This window comes from Bactrocera tryoni, chromosome 4 (assembly GCF_016617805.1).
Source record: "Bactrocera tryoni isolate S06 chromosome 4, CSIRO_BtryS06_freeze2, whole genome shotgun sequence".
Taxonomy (NCBI): Eukaryota; Metazoa; Arthropoda; class Insecta; order Diptera; family Tephritidae; genus Bactrocera; species Bactrocera tryoni.
In genome coordinates, this window is record NC_052502.1 from 9,671,251 (window position 1) to 9,687,851 (window position 16,601).

The 16,601-nt window shown below is 36.1% G+C and overlaps 3 protein-coding genes across 4 annotated transcripts; 1 reads left to right on the plus strand and 2 right to left on the minus strand.

Annotated features, from left to right (window-relative positions):
* Window positions 1-100: 100 nt before the first annotated feature.
* LOC120774227 (mitoguardin) lies at window positions 101-3,208 on the minus strand. Its single transcript, XM_040103685.1, has 5 exons — window positions 2,955-3,208; window positions 2,634-2,888; window positions 1,669-2,559; window positions 1,295-1,603; window positions 101-1,014 (listed from the first exon to the last, which is right to left on the minus strand). The coding sequence occupies exons 2-5, from the start codon at window positions 2,700-2,702 to the stop codon at window positions 706-708; spliced, it is 1,578 nt and encodes a 525-aa protein (XP_039959619.1). The 5' UTR covers window positions 2,703-2,888; window positions 2,955-3,208; the 3' UTR covers window positions 101-705.
* Window positions 3,209-3,292: 84 nt separating this feature from the next.
* Window positions 3,293-7,859, plus strand: LOC120774225 (anoctamin-8). 2 transcript variants are annotated; one of them, XM_040103684.1, is made up of 12 exons: window positions 3,293-3,377; window positions 3,443-3,857; window positions 3,943-4,037; window positions 4,096-4,202; window positions 4,446-4,716; window positions 4,782-4,994; window positions 5,068-5,341; window positions 5,399-5,664; window positions 5,730-6,026; window positions 6,089-6,222; window positions 7,344-7,520; window positions 7,573-7,859. In XM_040103684.1, exons 2-12 carry the CDS (start codon window positions 3,839-3,841, stop codon window positions 7,601-7,603), a joined length of 1,884 nt encoding a protein of 627 aa, XP_039959618.1. In that variant the 5' UTR covers window positions 3,293-3,377; window positions 3,443-3,838; the 3' UTR covers window positions 7,604-7,859. The 2 variants fall into 2 exon arrangements, with proteins under 2 accessions (XP_039959618.1, XP_039959617.1); XM_040103683.1 differs by having other exon boundaries at window positions 3,299-3,377; window positions 3,443-3,608.
* Window positions 7,860-7,944: 85 nt separating this feature from the next.
* On the minus strand, window positions 7,945-8,922 carry LOC120775447 (protein singles bar). Its single transcript, XM_040105632.1, has 3 exons — window positions 8,573-8,922; window positions 8,327-8,467; window positions 7,945-8,266 (listed from the first exon to the last, which is right to left on the minus strand). Exons 1-3 carry the CDS (start codon window positions 8,882-8,884, stop codon window positions 8,189-8,191), a joined length of 531 nt encoding a protein of 176 aa, XP_039961566.1. The 5' UTR covers window positions 8,885-8,922; the 3' UTR covers window positions 7,945-8,188.
* Between the last annotated feature and the right edge of the window lie 7,679 nt (window positions 8,923-16,601).

The window sequence follows — 16,601 nt, forward strand, 5'->3', positions numbered from 1 at the left end:
ATAACAATTTTTATACATTTTGTACTAGTTAAAAGTAATAACTAAATATTTAAAGAAATATGCATTTCAGTTTTTAATAACAATTGCTTATGGCATATAATTAATTAATTCAAAATTCATTTATATTTCGCTTTAAAATATTTTTCTCTTATAACCTACAAAAAAAAATCAAAAATTACAAGAAAGTATGAAGATCTAGCGCGTGTACATTGGTAACATAATTATTTTCGCAGCAATGCAAATATACAAATTCATATGCGAGTTGCATGGCGAGGAACACACTAAAATGGCGGCAGAGACTCCACACATACTCACACCATAGCATTTCATATACACAAATTGAGCAAGCACACGCGCCGACAATTGGAATAGTAAAAGCTGTTCACAACATTATGGAATTGGTAGTACATTATTCATTGCAAAAACAAAATGTATGCATACATATCGACATACATATGTACAAAAGTATATACAAAAAAAAAAATTGTTTCAACGCGCTTACGCTACAAATTTTGCAGTAATTATTTTAAATTGTTCAATACTAAAAGTAATGTCTTAACTAAAATTAAGCGCTTAACTAAAATATACTTAAACAAATAAAATAAAAGGTTTTCAAATCACTTATAAATCCTTTCAAATCTATTTGATTTAGTTTTCCTAAATTTATTTTGTAAATCGTCAAATTTCAACTGTGTTGAAGTGCAACTATTGACTAAACTTCACACCAATATTATTGACACGCGTCTTCATGTGTTGCAGTATGTCTTCGGCAAACTCTTCGACAGTTGTATAGCGGCTGGCTTGAAAGCTAAATATATCCGCTAGAAAGCCCAGCATTTGATCGCGGAAGTAATGGCAAATGTCGCGCAAATTTTCATCGGGTCCGAAGAAACCCCAGGCCATGAGTGGTGATAATTGCTCGGAGATAACATAAAAGTGAGCCATAAATCCGTTAGTATATTTGAGTCCATGTTTTTTGGCCTTTAGCACCGACCAAACTGCTGTGCTGAGTGCCTGCAAGAAAGAATGTTTAAACTGAGCGCCTAAAAGTATGCAAGATTTTCAGAGTAACAGTGGTTTCAAACTTATGACAGCAGCACAAACGTTTGCTTATCGCGCAATGTGCGTGATAACGTGTTGCATTAACAATAAATACGCGTATTCTTATCATATATGTATGTATTTGAAGATATATGCGTGTAATGTTTGTATTTTGCAGCATCCGTTGTTAAGCGCATATTGCGTCGGATAACACAAGCATACCACATAAATTGAATAAAATTATATAACTCACCATTTCTTTGAATCCATTGGAGAGAAAACGATTTTGTACGACCGCCGTTACACTGGCGGGTGGCGCATCTAGATCTCTAAACGAGTCTAATACAATGAAGTCCAAGCAAATGTCGTAAAAAGTCATCGCTTTGACGTTGCGCGCCTCCAGTTCTTTTTGTATCTCATCCCAATTACTCGGATTTTGCAAATAATTCACCATGTCTTCGTAACCAACGAGAAATTCCTTAGTGTCCTTATCGCCCAGGCAAAGTAGGTCGGTAAGTATTTGACGTCCTGTGTCGCAGACCCATTGACCAATTGCTGGATCCTGAAAGAGATGCATATAAATATAAAACTCTACAAATATATGCATGTCAGTTCGCCAGTACTAACCTTGAACAAGTATTGAAATGCTAAACGCACGCAGTGCAACTTCACCAAATATTCCGTGTCACTGGAACAGTTCACCAGATCAGCGCGTATAGTGCGGTAAGGTATAGGCGTTTCGTCATGATGTTTCAACGCTGCATTGTATAATGGATATTGATCATACGATGTGTCTACAAATTCCTCAAAATCGCGCATATCGGCTACTTGGTCTAAAGCCGAAGCAAAACTTTCAGCCGAATCGAAATTTGGATCGGAACCGGTGCGGCTCATAATTGATCTGTGTGAACGTTTGTCATCCTCTATGCCATCATCTAGTGCATGACCATCTTCTTCTAGCTCATCTATAGAGGGTTCGTCCCGAAATAGCACGGAACGCTGATCTAAGAACAGCAATTCACTTTGTTCCTGCAGCGTGTAGGCCATGTCAAGTAAATTTTGTATTTCACGACAAAATTCAGACTCTTCAGCAGTGGTAAGTAATGCCGGCACGCCACCGGGTGAATTATGCGCAGCTAAAGCATCTTCCCAATAATTTATAACTGTATCCAAAGCCTCCATGCCCATTACACCTAATTGTTGTGCGGTTAAGTGTACAACTATGGCACCTGTCTGGCTTTGCGTCGTAGATACTAGTGCTCCAGCACCTATGGATCCAGACGCAAGTGACATACGGTCCGAATAGGCGACCGTAGAACCGGGTGGACTGCCGGAACGTGCAGATGCCTTGGAACCGGCTATAGATATCATATCGTTAGGGCTGCGCATACTGTTTCGTGTGCGTCGTCCGGTATATTTGCGCGTACGACGAGGCGGACGCGGTGGTTTTCTACGCCGTAGAAAGCGTGCGAGCACACCAAGTAAGGCTACACCCGCCGTTAGCGAGAAGAAAACAACCTGTTTGTGAAAAAATTTTACTTAGTATACAAGTATACGTTATAATTAAATATGTAAACACTAATTGCAATTACCTTTTGCGAGGTAGTCATACGGAAGGGAAGCACGCGAATGTTTGACCATTTTGGAATTAAGCCCTGCATTTTGTTTGAGCGTCTTATATTATTTTATACCAGAAATTTAATATTTGTTCATACGCTCTCAACCATTGCTTCGGTTACGCCCGATCGCTCTTTGTAGGTTAGGTGCTGCAGTTGTGTCAGTGGTTGCGGCGAGGTCGGTAAGCGTTGCTGTAAAGAAAGTCATGCAACCGGCAAATATATAATTGCCTACATGAAAGCGCCGATCAATACAAAGGGTAAATCTCAAAGTCCTCTAAAGTGAGTTCATATTACCTAAATGGAATAACCCTTTACTTCATGTATCTTTCACTATATTCAGTTGCTCCATGTCAAACACACTTCGATTTTTCACACTTTGCACTTTAGTTTTGAAAACAGTTTCACACTTTTCTCTGCTCTTTTGAAAGAAAAATATTTGTTTTATTTTTTCACGGCTGCGATTTTCACTTTCACCTGCGGAATTTATTAAATAAAAGCCAACAACACTTTCTATTGCATCACAGCGATTAGCGAAAGACTTGAAAGATTCCCAAATAACAATAACAGCGGAGGAAAAAGAAAAACACAAACGGTGTAAAGTTTGGAAATCACGTTCAATTGACATTTCTATAGAATAACAGTGGTGCTGCCAATCAGACAAAAACCATCTGCCTCAATTACAAATGTTTTTCCCTCACAGCGCTCCAAATTCACCCAGTATTATGAACAGTATTTTAATATTTTTGCAAAAAAAATATGAACGCATTTTTCAATTATTACAGAAAGCAATAATTACGACCCTGATCCGGAAGCTGAAGTTCTATGGGAATGGGATCGCATGCCAGGCGGTGCTGCTAGCAAGCCGCCAAAGGGCGAAAAGGCGCCCCTTCGTAACAAAAACTCAAATGCCGGCAAAGATGACAACGTTATATCGAATTGTTGTTGCTGGTGCTTAGTGATTTTGACAATTCTTACTGCATGTTTATTGTTTATTTGTTTATTTCTCTTACACCATATCAAGTAGGTTCATACTTATACTGTATTTATGTATTTTTGAAGTATTTTTGCTGCATATTCATACATTGCCAAAAAGTTGTTGTAGGTGATAATTGTTGGTGGTGAAGAGGTGGCCAAAATTATTAGATACATATATTTATTAATACAATAAAGAGTGAAGAATGTCAGATGGTGCCAAAAGTGTGTATTTTGTATTTAAAAATTTTCTTCTATTTCTCCAAATGATTATGAAATACATAATTTCAATTTATTATTATTTTACAAGGTCCACGCATTACCTCGATTATCGAGAATCAGTTGTTCCGGCGCCAACGGAGCATACGACAAAAGCAATCAATTGATGTACCCGATTTCGAGAGGGTAAGTGATCTCACCCCATTTAAGTTGCACGTATTTCAATTACTATGAACTTTTTCAGACATATGCCGTAATAATTTTCTCGGACAAGGCCAAATTGCGCCACTGCCAAGATGTGGAGAAGATAATACAAGAATTCAAAGTGCTTACAACGCTTGAGGTTGTAAGGTATGTGCAAATTATGGTTGTGTGTGTGTGTGTGTGTGTGTTTGCCTTTTCCTAACCTCTAATAACTGCAATATTTAAACAAAAGTATTCTGCTTAAGAAATTTACGGTAATGTAATAAAAAGAAGAAGAATCAAGGTCCCTGTAATTTTAAAATTAATTTTTAAATATTCAAGTCTGATCCGAAATTGATTGATGATCAAACAAGTAAAAAAATTAATCACATTTCCTGTCTTCTCTTGTAGCAAAACTGAAAAGTACCTCTATTTATCTGCCTCTACGGATACACTGCTGCGATTCGCCGATGAGGCCGAATTGAGTAAGCTCACCATCACCGGGAGCATGCAGAAGTTCAATTGCGATTGCATATCCGATTATTTGCTGCCTGGCATGACCCCTGCAGATATTGTGCGTGAGTTCGAAGGTCCAGTGCTGATTAAAGATATCGTCAAGCCAGCAATTCTGTCCTATATAAAAAATGGCATAGTAGAAGATTTCTTCCCACTACACAATATTGTAAGTGTTGCAAATTACTTAATATTTTATTTACTTATTTTGTTTCTTTCTACTATTATTTCTAGGAGTATCTAGATAGATTCGCATTTGATTGGAAACGTCGCCAATTGCCCATTGAAGATATATGCAATTATTTTGGCGCAAGCATTGCACTCTACTTCGGTTTTACTGAGTTCTACACGAAGGCACTAATATTTCCCGCCATTTTCGGTATGCTGCAATGTGTATGGAATGTGAATTTGTCATTGGTTTGCAGTTTCTATGTGCTTTGGACAACGGTAGTAGTAGTTTTTATGAAAAAAATATATATTTTTTTATTTTCTCGCAAAATTAATATTTTATATGGTTTAGATTTTTCTGGAACTGTGGAAGCGCAAGTGCTCTGGTTATTCATACCGTTGGGGTAATATTGAGATGAGTAGTCTGGACAAACCGCGCACAGCATATTATGGCGTCTTAAAACCGGATCCCATCACTGGCAAAATGATGCTGCAATATCCCATGCGTTATACTTATTTACAAATGTATTGTGTTTCATATCCTGTCGTGCTAATGTGCGTCGCAGCGGCATCTTATTTTGCTCTGTACCAGTTTCAGATAGAAGCCGAGGTACTAGCAGATTTTGGTAGGTGTGAAAATACTCTTAAAAATATATATTTTTTAATAAAGCTAATTTTTCCAGGTCCTGACTCTTGGTTACTATACATACCCGTTATCGTACAATCAATACTCATCGCTATTTTCTCGTGGGCATACGAGAAGTTAGCTACCTTTTTGACTGACCAGGAAAATCATCGCACACGCTCCCAATACGATCGTCATCGTGTGAATAAGTTAATGCTTTTTGAAATTGTCAATAATTTCTTTTCACTATTCTACATTGCATTTGTGCTGCGGGACTTGCAACAATTAAAATATCAGCTAATGATGCAGTTGCTCATCTTTCAGGTGCTTATGATAATTTTTGCATTTAAAAATACACTACATAATGCTTTTATTTTTCACATCAACAGATTGTTTGCATTGCACAAGAAATTGGCATTCCTCTCTTGGCTGTGGTGCGTCAGAAATTCGTAAAGTATATGCATAAGGAAATCGATGAGGATGTAAAGTCTAATGTCAGCGATTTGGCACGCTACGAACAATGCTTTTATGAAGCTGGACTCGATCAGTATCAATCGACCTATGAGGATTACCTACAGATGTGCATACAGTTCGGTTATGTGGTGCTGTTCGCCGCCGTAGCGCCATTTGCTGCTTTGGGCGCGTTAGTCAACAACATTTTCGCCATGCATATCGATTTGTTCAAGGTAAATTGATTTTTTTAGTTTACACGTTGTATATATCGTAACTTGTTATGCTTCCGTTATAGCTCTGTAACATATTCAAACGTCCATTCGGTAGACGCGCAAAGAATACTGGCGCTTGGCAGTCGGCCTTTGAATTGCTTTCGGTGATGGCGATTCTGAGCAACTGTGGTTTGCTCTATTTGCAGCCAAATGTGAAGTGAGTAAGAAAATATTTATGCAGTTTTGTTTTATAGTGCTTGGTTATGTGTGTCAATTTATATTAATGTGGAGGAAATAGTTGTTGCAGCAACCATTAATAACGGATACCTATTTGTGGAAATTTTGCTAGATGGTTCATGATATGCTAAATATTAGAGCCAAGGTTGTAAATGATGTCTTAAAAAATAATATAATTATTTAAATTTTATTTAAGATTTTCGAGATTACTAAATAAAAAAAAATTAATTATTAAAATTTATTTATTTATATTTTATATTTATTTAAATTATTTTTTTTTTTATTTAGTAATCTCGAAAATCTTAGATAACTTTTTCCATTTCTATTATTTCTATTTCCGTATTTAAATATTAAAAATAAAATTAAAAGTACTGTTACTTGATTAAAAAAATAATAATTTAATTCCAAATATCGGGTTGAAAACTAAAAAAGATTAATATTAATTCCTAGTATTTAATTCAATATTAAAAAAAAAGTTTTTAGTTTAAAAGAAAAGTTGTAAGTTCAAAAAAAGTTTTTAGTTTAAAAGAAAAGTTGTAATTGTAATTGTAAAAAAAAAGTTTTTGAATTTGCATTTTTTCGCACTATTGAAGTTCGCGTTTTAAAACTTCGAATTAGAGCTCGAACCGAGCTATCATCTTCAATACTCTAAAGCGAACTTACACATTTAAACTATTTACATACTATGTTTTATCAATTTATAATTTTGATTTTGGGGTTAAAAATGTATTTTTCAATATTTAATTCCGATTTTCAAATTAATTTAAATAACTATATTTAATTTTCAAATCCCAAACACTTCAGATAAAAATCAGATTTTCATCTTTTAATTCTAATTTTGGGAATAAAAATTATTTTTTTTTTTACTAAAAAAACGTTTTAGTATAGAAGTTAGATTTTCAAAATTTTAATTACAATTTTGTGCTCAAAAATTAAATTTTTTAATTAAAAAACCTTTTTAGAATAAAAATTAGATTTTCAAAATTTTAATTCCAATTTTGTGTTTAAAAATTTAAAAATTTTATTCGAAAAATTCGCGGCCCTAATTAAGCAAAACATTTAAAATGTATCCTATACTAATACTAACTCTTTCATTTGCAGAGGATTTTTCTCAAAACTATTTCCACAAATGCCCGACATCACGTTTATACTCTTCGAACATCTGCTGTTGGGTTTAAAATTCGTTATACACAAAGTGATACACGAGCGTCCGCGTTGGGTGCGCATAGCCTTGCTGAAGGCTGACTACGAATCGGACGAGGCGTACAAAAAACTGAAGTAAGCTCGATTTGGTATATGAAAAGCATAAATAATAAATATATATTTGCAGAAAATTCAAGGCGCTTAACAAAATTGACTAAAACTATGTGGTATATGGACTAAAAAATAATCTCTTGAAAGTGACAAATGAGCGCAGATGCACTATCTGTATCCACTTGAGTACTAGTGGTGAATCAGTTATGTTTTAAATAATATTTTTTTATTAATTTTTATTTTTTTTAATAATTTTTTTTATTCCTTTTAATTTTAATTTTAACTTTTTTTAAAATTTTTTTTAATACATTTTTTTTTTCCAAAACATTATTTTGCCGAAAGCAGTTGACAATATAATATTTTATTATTAAATAAATATATATGTATGTATATTTATAATTATTTATTATCATATTTTAATAACAAACTTTATACTTATTAATTATGTTATTTTTTGACTTTCTAAATTATTATTTTAATTATTTTGTATATAAAAATGCCACCAAATATTAATATTATTGATAAGACAAATACTCACACTTATGTGCCTCAAGTGTGCCACACACAATGTAACAACTTAATTTTTATGTGAATTTCTTACAAATTAATGCGTATATTATACATACATACATACATACAAACATGTTTTAAATAAAGTCATAACAACTATTTTGCTATACTTAACTTTCAAGTCAATGACTCCCTCTGTAATATCTGAAAGCCAAATAGGCGTCGATGGCATGCAAAATGCCCGCCGCATAGCCCATATACTGCAAAGTAACGTTATAATTAATTATATTGCATGTCAGTATAACGGTTGTCTCACTTACATAAGTCGCCGTCATTGCGGGATAGGCCCAAAAACCGGGACGCACCAGAAACTGCGGTTGCAGCCATACAACACAGGCGAAACCCATATAGCTGGAGGAGCTGAAGTACATGCTGCAAGCGACTGCATTGAAGAGCGTCTCCTGGCGAAGAAAATAAATATTTCAAATGAGAAAAAAGGTCTGTGAAACAGTTCGAGTACATATTTTGGAAGCAAATATGCTTAGTTCCCCTTAAAAGCCACTTACGAAGAGTGATTGTCTAATAAGACTGGAGGACTTCTCGGAGAAGCAGTAGCATATCATCAGTATGGTTGTGGTTGTGAAGCAGTAGGCGGTCGTCGTCAGCATGCTGGTCAAAGCTTGTCCAATTGTATCCGCTGCCGGCACGCCATAACGCACTAGTAGGCCCTCACATAGGAAGGCCAAAGTTAGTTGCAGTATTTTGAGCAGGCCCACACGCGAATTCACGAAACCGAAATTGACGCAAGTGCACACGCGACAACAACAAAGTTTGAAACCAAAATTTTGGCCAATGCCACGCATACCAAATGAAGACATGGCACCAGGGAATCACAAGTTTGTTATTAACTTTTTAAATATATTTTTTTTTGTAATTAAATTTTTGGTGTAATTTTTTTTCAATTAATTATAATTTTTTTAATCAATTAATTTTTTTCAATTAATTATTAGTTTTTAATTAATTATTTTTTTTTTTTAATTTTAGTTTTTAAAAACTTTAATATGAAGTAAATTTTTCATTTAAAATAATTTTTTTCATTAATTTTTTTATTAATTTTTTTAATTAATTTTTTTTTTATTAATTTTGTTTTAAATTAATTTTTTTAATTAATTTTTTTTTTAAATTAATTTTTAAATTTATATTTTTTTTTTACTTTTAAAAACTTCTTATTTTCTTTATTGCAACATACAAATATTTGGTTATTTATGAACAAAGCCGAATTGTAAAAATACGCGCTGCGCTCTCACTCACGCACTGTTTGTCAAATGCGCCTTCATTCCCTAGCTAAGCAAATGCACAACAGGATATGCTAAAAATAGTTTCCTTTTCGATCCCCCAAGCAGACTGCCGCTATTGTGGTCCCTGACCTAAACAGATCGTTTACTGCAGCCGCGTCTTTCTTTTTGTTTTTGTTTACAAATTGCAAGGCACGAAAATAAATTCGACTAAATGCAATCGCCTGCACGTGAATGTACACATACACATGCATATATTTGTACATATATACATAAATATTCCATGTTATATATGTAATATACATATGTATGTATATTCTTAAGTAGATTCATAAACGCATGCGAAATCAAATACTCAAGTACGTATGTACATTAGAGCGGGTCGATTTTTTTTATACAATCGCTTATGCAGGAAATGTTCGACGGGTCATTCTGCACAACTTTGTCTAAAAGCCTGTGGGTCTAAATCACAGCAGTTCATTTCTCCGGTGCAGAGTCCAAATAATGCTGATTGATTTAAACCCTGGTATCAACAGTACTTTCTTCTCCCCAAAACGCAATGCTTTATAGCTGTCAAATTTATAAACGTGCCTATTGAGGGTTAGGGCTAATTAAAAAAAGATTTAATTGAATGATTTTTCCGAAAGAACTGACAGATGGATCAAGGTGAAGGAAATACGCATGCTTTTTACTCACATATCTTTTCGAAAGTACTGCTGTACGGCTGTTGGTCTCTTAACAGGTTAAAACCTACTGGGAGCCGGATAGGTATGAGAACCGACGATACATGCAGAAAGTACCTCCTATGCTTCAGTTCGGCATTTTACTGGGTTTGTCTGGAAAGTGATAGGACTGAGTCGATTAAAAAAAATTTTATTGAACCAATCTTCACAATTTTTTAAAAACTTTCAAAATAGACTCTTTCTGCGTCGATGCAGCGCTGCTAGCGCGATTCCAAGCATTGAAAGCGTTACGGAAGGTATCCTCCAGAATAGCCTTGAGAGCCGAAGTGCATGCTGTTTAGATCCTTTCTGTCGTCTCAAAATGCTTGCCTTTCATCGGTCTTTTCAGGCAAGGAAACAAAAAAAGTTCGAGGGGACTGCATCTGGGCAGTAGGGCGGCTGCCGAAGCGTTGGTTATGTAGCTGTTCACAAGAAAGGCGTTGTGAGCCGAGGCGTTGTCGTGGTGGAAGTTGCAATTGCGGTCTTCATCAGCGATCTCTTCCCGGCCCTCCAAAAAGGCCTGGTGCCACCGAAACACACCACTTCTTGCTAAAGGAACATCTGGGTAAGCCTGCTTGATCATATCAAACGTCTTTGTCGCAGATTTACAGAGTTTCACAAAGAATTTAATGGCGTACCTCTGCTCTAAAGAACGTATTTTCGGCTTGCACCACTCACAGAAACACGTCGCGGGAAAATGTTTGTTCTGACTCTCCAGGTGCTCGTAGACAACTGACCAGCCGCTCGATCGTTAGCTAAGAACGCTTTCTACCGAATCCAGTAAGTCCGCGCACTCTTTGAAGTACAGTTGCGGCGGAAGATCTATCTATTACCCTTTGGACTAAGCCTGTAGCCTATCTGGTAGCTTTGCAGTTCAAGGGGCTAAATGAAGTTAGATATCAAGTCGCTCCTATAAAAGGCGTTAACATCTTGCATGGCGAATACTTCAGCTCAAATTAAACTGTATCTCCATCTGGTATTACGACACTCTCCCAAGTCTAAAATTTCGCGTACACTTTCGTTTTCTGGTCCTCGGCAAATTTTGGTCGCAGCCTTCCTTCTTACTGATTTTCTGGTTGGTCAAGAGCTCATCGTCACATGCATTATGGACTTGATTTGATAAACGAAAACAATCCTGTCTCCTCTTATTCTCTGCTTTCTCTTTGCATTAAAGAGAATATAGAGTCTTTATTAAAATGGACTAATTTACGAGGCCGCTCTTTCGATCGTGTAAAATCATGCTAAATTCATATGTATATTAACTCTTTAACCATAACATCTTCTTTGCATCAATGGTATTCCTTTAGCACACTTAAGATGATATAAATAAATAATTATTTATGGAAGAGCTTAATTTGGTGAAGCCTTGATAATATGTTAAATTAGTCTCGAGGCAGACACGATTCGTAATTAAGTGAAATGAATGAACATTCTTTTGGATTAACGTTACGCAAATTGTGATTGCGATGTTTCAAATTTTACTTTCACATCAAGTCATAAAAATTAGTTAAGCAGAGTAATATGCGGTATGCACAGGAAACATAATTCTCCGATGAGGGATATAGAAATAACACACTTGATCTATCGGTGAACACAGTGTTGCCCTTGTTATTGACGATAAAAGAGCCGTTGGCGTATTCTTCTCTACAGGAAAAAAACGTTGTGTTTAACCAGCCATGGTTCCCTATTTCTTATCAAAATCATCTTATGAGATGAACTCCTGGCTTAATAGCTTCGTTAACAAACAATCGCTATCGGGGTGAATCAAATGCTCGTGTGTTATAGGAGGCGCATTTGCGTCCATCTTCTATTGACCATTTAGTGCCATGGTGCCGCCACTTATCGAAATGAGACAGGAAATGCTGTAGCATTCAATATCGAGCGTTCTAACACGATGTTGATCGAATTTTTTCATGGAATTTGATGAAATCGACGCCGACGTTCTCTATTTCCAAGATAGACGAAATTATCTACAACTTCGAAGTTATGACTGTCAAGAGTGACGTGGGAGCTTAGTCGCTAGTGCAACGACTGTTTGTTTGATGAGAGGAAATATTTCGTCTTGCCATCGGCCACCACCAGAACCATTTGCTTTGCTTCCTTGTCCAGTCTGGAGAAAACAGAAGTAATGGCGCGGTTGTTATGGTCAGTGATATACTTAATATCATCGGCGTCCCCAGCGGTTGTACACTCTCGAAGATTGTACTTTCTCTATTCAGATCTACAGCTTGAACTATTTTCTCCAGGAGTAGATTGAACAAGTCGCACGATAGTGAGTCGCCTTGTCTGCAACCTCGTTTGATATCGAAAGGTCGTAGAAGTCCTTCCCGATCCTGAGGGGGTCTTTGGTATTGCTCAGTTTAAGAATGCACAGCTATGAGATAAATGCATAATTTTCTTCGGAATTCAAATGTACATGAATTTCACGGAAAAATATGTGGGAATAGATAGTATGTATGATATACATATAATGATTATAATGAGGCTACATACGTATATACTTATGTATATACTTATGCCCTCCCATCACATACGTATGTCAGTTTGTATATACAAATATTGAGTTACAACTTAATAAATCGCAACCAAAGCTATCAGCGAAGCCTGGCTTTTCTCACCTACGCCCAGTGCTTTTGTATTTGGGTGTGTGTGTGTGTGTGTGTGTGGCATTTCAGTATTTCACAACCTTTGTAAAAACCTTTCCGTGCTGCCAAGCAATCATTTGTCGGAATAAATTTCGAGGGGATCTGTTTGTCTAGAGTTTAACAAGTTTTTATTGCCATTTATCTTACATCGGTAGGAATTAATTGCTGCATAAATCTTTCCACTTTTCAGCAGCACTTCGGATTAAACGGGGGCGCATGCGGGTACCGGTGTTTAAATCGCAATAAAATTAAAATAAAAAGCGTTATTAACGCTGCCATTAAATAATAGTTGGATGTGCTAATTTACGCTATGCGGTGCTCTGTAATTTACTGTTAGTCATTACGTATGCCAATGTAAACAAACAAAAGATTATGCAATTTTTATTCACGCCTTCAGCCGCCAAGCGCACTTAAACCCGATTTTAAAAAGGCGAAGCAAGAAATTCGCCGGCAGTTTGCTGATTATACATACATACTTTCCATGTACTTACATATGTACATAAGTATGTAATTAAATGTAGGTGCAGTATTGCATGGTAAAATTGTCTTCAGCGCAGTTAGGCTTAAAATTTAGCGCGCTTTCTGGGCCTGGAGGAGCCGTATTTATATTTAGAAACTTTTGTGAGAAACGCAAAATCATCAGCTCTTTCTTTTCCCAATTATCTTTGATACTGTCTGAGTTAAGATTTCGCCCAAATTGCATCATAAAAAATGGAATAAAAAAATTATTCTTGTTTTTGTAATATTTTGCGCATATTCTTCTTTCCGGCATAAAATTTGAGCCATAATAATAAGCGCTTCTTGTAAAAACCCAACACTTAAAGATTTTTCTACCATAGCCAAAAGCATGGAAAAATTAATAAGGTTAAATACTAAAAGCTTTGTTAGTGATATGGGTTCAATCTGGATATCTTCCACCGATATCGTTTATTATATATATAAAAGCTCTGATTATGAGTGCTTATTCCCTCTACGATTGAGTTTCTGAAGGAGAATATTGACTATTTCTTATCGATTTATTAATGAGAGTCTTTCTCTGGCTCGGGTGTGTTCGACCGGTTGCCGGCCGAGCTATTCAAATACGGCGGCGAAGAACTGAGAAAAAGCATGCATCAGTTTCTTGGTAAAATATGGTCGGACGAAAGCCCGAGGACTAGAATTTAACTGTGCTCCGTCTAAACCACAAAAAGGAGACTCCACAATCTGCGCCAACTACCGTGGGATAAGTTTCCTCAAAATCGCGTATAAGGTTCTATCGAGCGAATTGTGTGAAAGATTAAGGCCCACCGTCAACAAACTGATTGAACCTTATCAGTGTGGCTTTAGGCCTCGAAAATCAACAAACGAAAATTCTTGGAAAATACCCTTGAAAAGAAGATCGAAACACACTACCTCTTCATCGATTTCAAAGCTGCTTTCGAGCTGCCTTTACGCTGCGATGTCTGAATTTGGTATCCCCGCAAAACTAATACGGCTGTGTAAACTGACGTTGAGCAACACCAAAAGCTCCGTCAGGATCGGGAAGGACCTCTTCGAGCCGTTCGATACCAAACGAGGTTTCAGACAAGGCGACTCCCTATCGTGCGACTTCTACAATCTACTGCTGGAGAAAATAATTCGAGCTGCAGAACTTAATCGAGCAGGTGCAATCTTTTATAAGAGTGTACAGCTGCTGGCGTATGCCGATGATATGCCGATGATCTATCTTGGAACCAGCATTAACACCAACAACAACCTGGCTACACTTGGAATCTCCAGTTGGCGTAAGTGGTGTCTACACCAATTCAGAAGAAGATTATTAAATATTATACTAGCTGAATATTCGCTCAAATTTGACTCGGACTGACGAAAAACTGCAAATTCGGTATTTTAATACCATTTTTTATTATAGCCTTTCAAAATATGGTTCTTTTGAGCCAAGTAAGCCTAATCCAATTTCCCATGCACTTGTTATATCCTCGAGTGGGATGGTCATCAGTGCCTTCTGCGATTTTTTTTCGGTTTAAACTCATTTTTGAAGCGCCTTCCGCTAAATATTTGGAGAATTTCGATCTCTTATTTACAAACCCACGTCGCACCACAAGTAAAGATGCGTTTGATGTGTGTACGACCCTCAAGCCTCAAAATCAACCACCTCTTTTTAGGAGTCTAGCATTCATAACCAAAGTGTGTTGAGTTCATCCATTGGTCTTGAGTTGTTGAGGTCCTTTGCTAGCTCTCTGATGCCAAAACGACAATCTAGGAAAGCCATATTTATTGAGGGAGTTTGAGCGTTCAGTTAGACCAGTCTGGGATTGCTCCAACTTAACCCTTTGTTTTTAAGTCTGATTTTTCAGTAAGAAAATTAAAATTTTTCACTATTTCAGTGACCCTTGCTAGATTCTTAGCATCTTAGTTTGTTTCATACGAAAATGTCTTCTAAGAATTAGTAGTTATCTGTAATTTTCAATACTTTGCGTACAAATTTTTATTACTTGCTTTCGTTATTTTACAAATGTATTTATAAAACAGATTGTTATCAACTTTGTTTTCCAGAAAAATCACATTTCTGAAATTTCTAATTATGTGTTATTTTCTACTGCGCCACAAATAATAGGCAGTTAATTAAGTTTAATTATTGTAACACTATCATTTAATTAAAGCAATTATTGGAAGCTTTCACATCACACAATTATTATTGTTGTTGTTTTCTATAAAATTACATATGTATATAAAATACGGCTGAGAAAGCTAAGAATTTGCGGTATTCTCACACAGAAACACCAACAATGCTTATTACATCATTATTATTCATGAGCGGATTTTAAAGCTCTTCAAAACAAATCAATTAAGCTTGATTGTTTTCCGACTGAGAAAGTTCGAAAATTGGGTGAAACTTTATTGCATCACTTAATTGTGACGCTGTTTAATTTAAAATCGAGCATTTCATGAGCCATAAAGGGCACAATGCACTGGAGGCACTGTTTTGAATAAAGATAACCCTTAGTTTTCACAATTGACGTCAGTTCTAATAATTACTTATGGGGGGATAAATTTAGACATTCAAGTGCTTAAAAATAAGCATTGAATATTTAAGGGATCAGATAAGAATTTAACGACTTTTCCGTTGAGCACACATGAAAATAGCACTAACAACTTTCTTCAAGGGTGTGATCACAACAAAGCAATATTCTCTTCCACAGCTTTGGACTTTCGACCTCGGGAAAAGGTTTAACGGTTTCTAACAAATACATATACTTTTCGCTGCGGTTTGAGTTTATAAGATAGGCTTAAGTACAGTTAAACAAAGTCTGCTGTTTTGCACAAAACGGAGCCTAGGATTATTACAACTAGAACTGAATTAGAACTGCTGCCGGTCACGAACAAAACTGTTATTGGGTTGTTCACTAAGTAACTTTGTTTTTTAGTGCAATTCAAACAAGATTTTTTTACTGTGTAAAGTATTTTATGAAAGTAGTCGTATTCTTCATTTTGATCTAATACCATTTGCCATTAGTCGGCCAAGAGATTGAATCCACGCTCATAAAAATTTTAAGCAAAAAACTGTTCCAAGTGGTTTTGGACATCTCGATTTGAGGTGTAGGTTCCATTTCCAAACATTTTCGCAGAGACCGGAACAAATAATAGTTCGAAGGAGCCAAGTCTGGAGAATATGTTGGTTGTAGTAGCACATCTCATTCAAGCTGCAAAAGCTTTTAGCGAGTAATCTAATTAGTACGAGATCTCCCATTACTTTGGCGAACATTACACCTGTTCTATTGATCAAATTTCGCCTCTTTTATTTGAGTGAATCACTATGAAGAAGACCATGAAGAAGTTCGAATAGCAATTGCCCGCCTGAAGAACAACAAAGCGGCAGGGGCCGACGGATTGCCGGCCGAGCTATTCAAACACGGCGGCGAAGAACTGATAAGGAGCATGCATCTGCTTCTT